Below are 9,316 nucleotides of genomic sequence, written 5' to 3' on the forward strand. Positions count from 1 at the left end.
ACACAAACACCTTTCCATAGGCATTTAAAATACATAACAATGGACTCAAACACAGAAGTGATTATGAAAATGGTACTGGACCAAGCAGTTCCATTCTGTTGGACATAAGGTTTCAAAAAATCAGAACTAACTCAGCAACACTAATAGTAACAACTTGGTTGTTCTATTTTTAATCTTTTGATGAACCTCCATTGACTATACTATTTTATATTCTTATAAGGAATAGAGTGGAGTTCCTGTTTCCCCACATCCCCACCCACATTTGTAATTTTCTGGGTGTTTCAGTTTTGTATTTTAATCTTAGCCATACCAGTTCAAGTGAAATGGTATCTCATTGTGATTTTTATTTGCATCTCTCTGATAGATGCTGTATCTTTTCATGTGTTTGGTGGCCATTTAAATGTCCTTTTTGGTTAAATACCTACTCAAGTCCTTTGCTCATTTTAGGATTAAGTTATTTTTCTTTTAGTTAAGTTGTTGATGTCTTACACATTTTGGTTATTAGATTCTTGTCAGATTTATTGGCTATAATTAGCCTAGCTTGTCTTTTCACCTTTTTAGTAAAGTCTTTTGAGGAATAATTTTTTAAATTTTTATTAAGTTCTGTTTATTTGTTTTGTCTTTTCCATTTGTATTTTTGTTGTAAGTTAATTCATTGTTGAAAGCTACACTAAGAGTTTTATGATTTTAATTTGTACATTTAAGTCCTTAATTCATTTTTAAAATCTTTTCTGTATGGTATGACTGGAAGAGATCCGTATTTATTCCCATCCCAAAAAGAAGTGACCTAACAGAGTGTGGAAATTACTGAACAGTTATCACAATATCACACACAAGCAAAATCCTGCTGAAGATTATCCAAAACCAACTGGAACAGTACATCGACAGGGAACTACCAGAAATACAAGCTAGGTTTCGAAGAGGTCGTGGCACTAGAGACTTTATCACCAGTGTTAGATGGATCATGGCAGAAAGTAAAAAGTTCCAAAAGAATGTCTATCAGTGTTTCATTGACTATGCAAAGGCATTTGACTGTGTGGATCACAACAAATTGTGGCTAACCTTGAGGAGAATGGGAATCCCAGAACCCTTGATTATGCTTGTGCAAAACCTATACTTAGACCAGAAAGCAGTCCTCAGAATAGAGCAATTGGCAGCACCATCATAGGTGGAGAAGAAATTGGGGCTGTTAACAATTAACAGCTTGCTCGGCTCCCCAGTAAACACTCTTAGCACCAGCAGTCAGGAAGTCAAAAGACAAATTGCGTTGGGAAAATTTGCTGTCAGGGCCTTCTCCAGAGTACTGAAAAGCACCAATGTCTACTAAGAATAAGATATGCCTGATCCAGACTGTGGTCTTCACAGTTATTTGCTATGCATCAGAGAGCTGGGCAATGACTAAGGATGATAGAAGAAGAATTGATGCCTTTGAGTTGTACTGGAGAAGAGTCTGGAACATATCATGGAGTGCCAAGAAAACAAACAGGTCTGTCTTGGAGAGGGTATAAACCAAGTTTCTCCTTGGGGGCTAGGATTTTTTTTTTTAAATTAATCTACTTTATAATTTTATAAATGACATTTCCAATTTTTATGATACATTTTTATTATCTAAAAATTACCATTTTGAATTCTTTTCCAGTTCATGAGTATGATAATTGAGTGTTCATACTTTTTTTTTAAATTTAGGTTGTTTATTTTTCATTTTAATGAACATCTACAGAGATTTTGGGATTCCATTCATTCATTGTTGCACCCTTCTCCCCGCACAAACCCCTCCCCCCTCCCCCCCATTTGCTCCTCTCCTTGAAAAGCAAAAGAAAAACTCCCTCATTGGTACACAATCCCCCCCCCGCACCTCCCCAAACCCTACCCCCTACCCCCAAATATAATCCACTCTGCAACCCTCATTGCATACTCCTACGATAAAAATAATGCTAGGATTTTGAAGCTCCATCTCACATACTTTTGTGGGCGCATAGCCAGGAGATACTGGTCTTTGGAGAAGGACATCATTCTTGGAAGGGTGGAGGGACAGTGCAGGAGAGAAAGACTTTGAATGAGATGGAATTGATACATTAACTGGGGCAGTGGGGGTAGGTGTGTCAGAGTCAGTGTGACTGGCTCAGGACAGGGCAGGCTTCAGAGCTGTTGTATGTAGGGTTCCTATGAGTCGCAGGTGGCTTGATGACATATAAGAACATGACATAGATCCTGCTTCATTTTTCTGCTTGTGAAGATCCAGTTTCCACCAGACCATTTATTAAAGATGTTCTTCTCCATTGAATACATTTAGAACCCTTGTCAATAATCAGCTGACCATAGATGTGTGGATTTCTTGCTGGACCTTCAGTTATTTGCTTATGTGCATATTGTGAGACCAGTGCCAGGCTATTTTGATTACTGTAGCTGTACAGTATAAGAGAATTTAATCTTTAATGTTTAAAATTCATTAGTGTATTATGAGGGGTATTGGTTGTAAATGTGAAACCCTTGAGACTTAGCTGGGAAATTTGGGTTGATGGAAACCTGTAAATTGCTTCATCTTATTTGTTTTAGATACTTAAATGCTATTTATTATATTACTCTCTTATTAATGATTCTAAAATAATAAGGTGGCTTTGTAACAAAAATATCTTTCTTTATGAGATAGGGAGAGTTGTGCTATTTCATTACCATCAAGTTGAAGTCTACTCATAGCTGATCCTCTACTGGGTTTCTGAGATTGTGAATTATGTACGGTGAGCTTGCCCTTCTTGTTCACATGAAATCACTGGTAGAGTTGATCTGTCAGAAAGGGATTAGCAGCACAACTCCCTATGGACCAGGCCACCAAAGCTCCCAGTAGCAAAAATACTGTTGTTGTTATTAGGTGCTGTGGTGTAGAGTCTGACTCATATTGACCCTGTGAACAACACATCTGAATCCTGTCCTATCCTGTGCCATCCTTGTTATCTCTGACATATTTGAGCCCATCACTGCAGTCACTGTGTCATTGCATTTCATTGTAGGTCTTCCTCTCACAAATCAAATTCTCTACCTTTCCAAGCATTATGTCCTTCCCAAGGAATAACCTTGCCTAGCATCAAGTCCAAAGTATGTAAGATGTCATTTCACTTTGTCATTTTCACTTCCAGGGAGCATTCTGGATATACTTTGTCCAAAATAAATCTGTTCTTTTGGCTGTCCGTGACATATTCAGTTCTCTTCTCAAACACTACAGCTCTAAGTCAGCAATTCTGTCATCCTTATTCACTGTCCAGCTCTCAGATGCATAGCAAGTAATGGAAAAGACCATGTCCTGAGTTAGTTACACCATAGTCTTTAGATTCACATCATTGTTCCTCTGTAATTTGGAGAGGTCAATGAAAGAGGACTTGCCCAGTACAATATGTCTCCTATTCTCCTGACTACTGGAAACGATAGTGGTGACTGTGGATACAAGTAAGATGAAATAATCAATTTCAATCTTCTATCTGTTATGATGTTGCTTTTGGTCCAACAGCAAATATTTTTGTCTTCTTGATGTTGAGATGCAATCTATATTGAAAGAAATCTTTGATCTTCTTCAGTAAGAGTTTCAAGTCTTCCTCAGTTTCAGCAAGCAAGGTTGTGTCATCTGCATAGCTCAGGTTGTTGGTGAGTCTTTCTCTGATCTTGTTGCTACATTCTTTTTCATTCTAATTCATTCTTGAATTATTTGCTCAACATAAAAATTGAATAGCTATGGAGAAGGGGTACAACATAATGTGGACATTATTGAACAATATCATTAATAACACATGAAAGCAAAATATTGCTGAAAATAATCCAGATAAAGCTAGAACAGTACATTGAGAGAAAACTGCCAGAAGTTCAAGCTGGATTTATAAGAGGCGATGGCTCCAGGATATCATTGCTGATATCATATGGATCCTGGCAGAAAGCAAAGAATACTGGAAGAATGTCTTTGTGTTTTATTGGCTATGCAGAGACATTTGACTGTGTGCATCATAACAAACTGGCTAACACTGAGAAGAATGGAAGTCCCAGAACATTTAACATGCTCATATGAAACCTATACCTAGACCATGAGACTATTGTCTGAACAGAGCAAGGAAACATTGTATGGTTTTAAGTCAGGAAAGGAATGTGTCAGGATTATATTCTTTCTCCATACCTATTAAATCTATAAACAGAACCAAAATTGAACCTTAGTGTTGAATTGAGAGCCCTTGTATGTCCCTCAATAGTTGGCTTCTTTCAAAAATTAAAATGGTCAGTGTGTATATAAAATTGTATCCACTCTGGTGCCTTTACTTCATTAATTGTTTCTATGTCAGGACTGAAACCTGACTCCAAGGAAACCTAGTTCTTTGTACACTGCTAGGCCCCTCCATGACTTATTGCATTTTCAGATCTCTAGTGCCAGGCTTGATGACAATGGTTTAGGGAATGACTTGAGCATCCCTGACTGGTGTTGGGGCCACTGTTGCACAGGTTGGTGGGTAAGTGTGGCAGCTACAACTTGGCTCTTGGGGCCTGGCTGTAATGGGAAATGATGGATGGGACTACTTTGGATGAATTGATGGCAGTGGATGACACATGCCTCTGGTAGCCACAGCACAGCTACCCCAACTGCCTCTAGAACTCAGTAGATTGGAAACATAGTCGACAGCAGCTTCTCTCTGAAGCATGATCTCATTGTATTTTCTTTCTTTTAGGCATGGATGGATTTTTAAAATCTGATGAGAGACAGAGACTAGCCAGAGAAAGAAGAGAAGAAAGAGAAAAATGTCTCGGTAAGTTGCACAGTTTGGATGTTTAGATCCAAGGGAAAGGAGATACAGTAGAATGACACTCAGGTAGAAGTTTGTGAATGCACAGGAAGAAAACTAGGACAATCACTAAGTCACCATGGGGAATTCAAGGTGACTTACAGTGTTCTCAAATACTACCTCATCTAATTCTCAGAGCAAGTAGAAAACGCCGACCCTTTGCTATATTTTAAGCACTTAGCTGAGGTAAAAAATAGAAACAGTTCCTGTCTGCTGCCTAAGAAGGCCTCAGTTCCTTCATTCAAGGCCCCTGCATGGCATTCAGGTGGACTGCCCTTAGAGGAATCCAAGAAATGGCCTTTCGGCCATTTCATATGTTAGAATGGAGAACCTCTGTTAGAAAAGGACAGTAAAATACCTCCTAGGTAGGTAAACAAATAAGTACAGACATACTTGATTGTATTGTGCTCCACTTAATTGCATTTCTTGTGTTAATGGCAGCCCTACATTAAGCAACTATATTGTTGTTTGGTGCCATTGAGTTAGCTCTGACTCATAGTGATCCTGTGTACAACAGGATGAAACTGCCTGGTCCTGGGCCAGCCTCACAATCTCTGCTGTGCTTCAACTCATTGTAGTCATTATTTCACTTCATTTCATTGAGTGTCTTCCTCTTTCCCACTGACCCTCAACTTTTCCAAAGATGATATCCTTTTCCAGAGACTGGCCTCTCCTGATAATATGTCCAAAGTATGTGAGACAAAGTCTTGCCTTCCTTGCTTCTAACAATCACTCTAGGTTCACATCTTCTGCATTGAATTGAGACAAATGAGGTAAAGTAAATTTTCTGTTGACTTTTAAACTTGAAACATTTCTTACAACTACCCCTTGAGTTCCTGGAGAGAAAAATCTTGTCTTATTTTCTTTGTGCTTTGTGCCAGGGCCAAAGAGGGAGTAGATGATTTCTACCAACTATTGAGTCAGAAATCGATTGAACATGAAACCAAGATGCGTTAATAATAATGGATGACTGGAATGCAAAAGTTGGGAGCCAGGAAGAAGGATCAGTAGTCAGAAAACATGAACCTGGTGACAGAAATGAGGCTGGGGATAGAATTCTGCACAATCAGTGATTTAGTCAATGCAAATACCTTTTATAAAAAGCATAAGCACAGGCTCTACCCATGGATTTAATCTGATGGTGTGCACAGAAATCAAATCTATTACATCTGTGGAAGGAATTGTTGGAGTTCAATATCAGCAGTGAAAAAACTAGGCCAGGTGCTGATTGCAGAACAGACCATCAGCTATTCATATGCACATTCAAAATAAAGGAGGTTAAATCAGATTCACAGGAATCAAAATTTGATGTTGAGTCTATCCTTCCTGAATTTCAAAACCATGTCAGGAACGGGTTTGAGGCCTTGGAACACTAATAAATGAAGATGAAATGAGCTGTGAGAGTATATTAAGAATATCATCTTTGAAGAATATAAAAGGTCATTACAAAGATGGAGGAAGAAAAAAAATATCAAAGTGGATCTCAGAAGAAACTCTGAATATTACACTAGATCACTGAGAAACCAAAGCAAAGTGGGGATGGGGGGGGGGGAAATCACAACAAGAATAGAAGATTTCAAAGGGAAGTTTGGGAAGACAAAGCAAAGTATTATAAATGACATGTGCAAGGAGCTGGAATTGGAAAACAAAAATGGTTGAACTTGTTCGGCATTTCTTAAGCTGAAGGAAATAACAAATTCAAACCGTGAGTTACAATATTTAAAGATGCTATGGGCAGAATATTGAATGATCTAAGAAGCATGAAAAGAAAATGGAATAAGTATGCAGAGTCACTGTACCAAAAAGAATTGCCTGACACAGAAGAATTTCAAGAAACAATATATGATCAAGAGACAGTGGTGATGAAGGAGGAAGTATAGGCTGCTATGAAGGACTCGGCAAAAAAAAAAAATAAGGCTTTAGTAATTGATGGAATACCAGTTGACATATTTCAACAAACAGATGTTGCCCTGGATATGCTCACCAGGTTGTGCCAAGAAATCTAGAGGACAACCACCTGACCAAGTGGCTGGAAGAGATCCATATTTATTCCCATTCTAAAAAGAGGTGACCTGACAGAGTGTGGAAATTATTGAACAATATCAGCCATATTACATGCAAGCAAGATTTTACTGATGATTATCCAAAAATTACTGGAATATTACATCCACCGAAAACTATCAGAAATACAAGCTGAATTTAGAAGAGGCTGTGGCACTAGAGACCTTATCGCCAATGTCACATGGATCTTGGCTAAAAGCAAAGAGTACCAGAAGAATGCCTGTTTTTCATTGATTATACAAAGCCATTTGACTGTGTGGATCACAAAAAATTGTGGTTAGAGTGGGAATCCTAAAATACTTGATTGTGCTCATGCAAAACCTGTACTCGGACCAGGAAGTGGACCTCAGAACAGAGCAAGGAAACACTGGATGGTTCACAAATCTGTAAAAGAGTATGCCAGTGATGTGTCCTGTCTCCATACCTTTTCAATCTATATGCAGAACAGATTATTCGGAAGGCTGGGCTTTATAAGGAGGAATGTGGCATTAGGATTGGAGGAAAACTCATCAACAATCTATGTTATGCATATAACACAACCTTGCAGGGAGCTCTGATGGCCTAGTGGCAAGAAGCTGCACTGCAATCCTAGAGGTACACGGTTGAAATCCACCAGATGCTCTCCTGGAGAAGGAGGAGCAATTTCTTCCTGTACCAGTCAGATCTGACTTGACGGTGTACACACACACACAGGCAAGGACAACCTTGCTTGCTGAAACGGAGAAGGACCTTAAGTGCTTGCTGCAGAAGGTCAAGGATTGTAGTCTTCAATATGGTTTGAAGCTCAAAATCAAGAAGGCAAAGATTTTCACCACTGGGCGAGTTGGCAGCATCTTGATAGATTGAGAATAGATTGAGGTTGTTAAGTATAGCTTGCTCGACTCCACAATCAACACTCTTAGCACCAGCTGTCAGGAAATCAAAAGACAAATCACGCTGGAAAAATCTGCTATCATGGACCTCTCCAAAGTACTGAGAAGCAATGATGTCAGTCTAGAGACTAAGGTGTGCCTGATTCAAGCCATGGTCTTCACATTTACTTGCTATGCATCAGAGAGCTGGGTGACAGAAGAAGAATTGATGCCTTTGAGTTGTGGTGCTGGAGAACAATCTTGAACATACCATGGACTGCCAAGAAAACAAACCCTCTCTTGGAGAGGGTGAAACCAAGTTTCTCCTTAGAGGCTAGGGTTTTGAAGCTCCATCTCACATACTCTGGACATGTTGCCAGGAGGGACTAGTCCCTGGAGAAGGATGTCATGCTTGGAAGGGTGGAGGGACAGCGCAGGAGAGGAAAACCCAGGATGAGATGGATTGAATACAGTAACTGGGGCAATAGGGGTAGGTGTGTTGGAGTCAGTTTGACTGGCTCATGCAGGGCAGACTTCAGAGCTATTGTGCATAGGGTCACAGTCAACTCAGTGCCACAGAAGAACAACAGTATGTCTGTTTGTCTCTTTCTCATTCCTGCCCTTCCCTCTACATAGTTTTCCTTAAAATAATCTCCTAAAGGAGAATGAGTTGCTGTGGACATTTTTAGGTTTTTTGATAGACTGAAAAAAAATTGCATAAAACTGGATGATGTGGAAAAAAGAAAATACAAAGGTCACTGCCACTGGGTCTGTTAGGACTCTTCTCTCCCATAGTGAATCAGGTTGCTGAGTCTATTGTAAATCACAAGAGGAGATCACCCATCTTTCTCCTGTGGAGCCACTGATGGACTAAATCACTGAAGAACTGAAAGCTTTTGTGTGGATAAGCAGCACAACTCCATTCTCTTTAAAAAAAAATAATTCTTTTTATATCTCTCCAAACAGTGTAAGGGAACACTGCATGGTTTAAAATCAAGAAAGGTGTATATCAGCATTATATTCCTTCTTCATACCTATTCAGTATGTATGATGAGCAAATCATTTAAGAAGCTGGAATTTGGGGCTGGGCACAGGAGGGAGCAAAGCAGCACTGGCAGCCAAAAAGAAAGAAAAAGAAGGGCAGCCCGGGAAGTGAATGCGTGGAGTGGGCCTGGGGAACCTGTACCCCCAGCAGCAAGGAATGTGGAGTGGGTTTCTGTGAGGGCACCTGTGGAAGCCAGATCCAGTGCAATCAGTGCAGGGTGCCCTGCGCTGACTGCAAGTACAAGGTTTTTGTTTTGGTTTTTTTTTCAGTTTTTAAAAGGAAGATATATTTAACAAGTTTCACTTAGTACAACACATCTAAGTAAAAATCACAATACAAGGGAAAGATTTAGATAAAGCCTCAGGATTTCGTACAAACACCACCAACCACGCTGCTGATGTATTGGTATTACTCTCAAAGTTGCCCCAGATCTTTTTTTTCCCTTTTTCTTTTTTTAATTTAGGTTGTTTATTTTTCATTTCAATGAACATCTACAGAGATTTTGGAATTCTATTCATTCATTGTTGCACCCTTCTCCCCGCACA

General features: G+C 39.4%; 1 protein-coding gene across 1 annotated transcript in view; it reads left to right on the plus strand.

Annotated features, from left to right (window-relative positions):
• The first annotated feature begins 4,702 nt into the window (after window positions 1-4,702).
• The window catches only part of MAP7D2 (MAP7 domain containing 2), a 95,929-nt gene continuing 91,315 nt past the window's right edge, over window positions 4,703-9,316 (plus strand). Inside the window, exon 1 of the mRNA XM_006893794.1 lies at window positions 4,703-4,778. Within this exon, the coding sequence (XP_006893856.1) occupies window positions 4,703-4,778 (76 nt within the window). The remainder of the gene's footprint in view (window positions 4,779-9,316) is intronic.

This window comes from Elephantulus edwardii, unplaced genomic scaffold (genome assembly GCF_000299155.1).
Source record: "Elephantulus edwardii isolate Elephantulus edwardi_28Jun2011 unplaced genomic scaffold, EleEdw1.0 scaffold00131, whole genome shotgun sequence".
Lineage (NCBI taxonomy): Eukaryota > Metazoa > Chordata > Mammalia > Macroscelidea > Macroscelididae > Elephantulus > Elephantulus edwardii.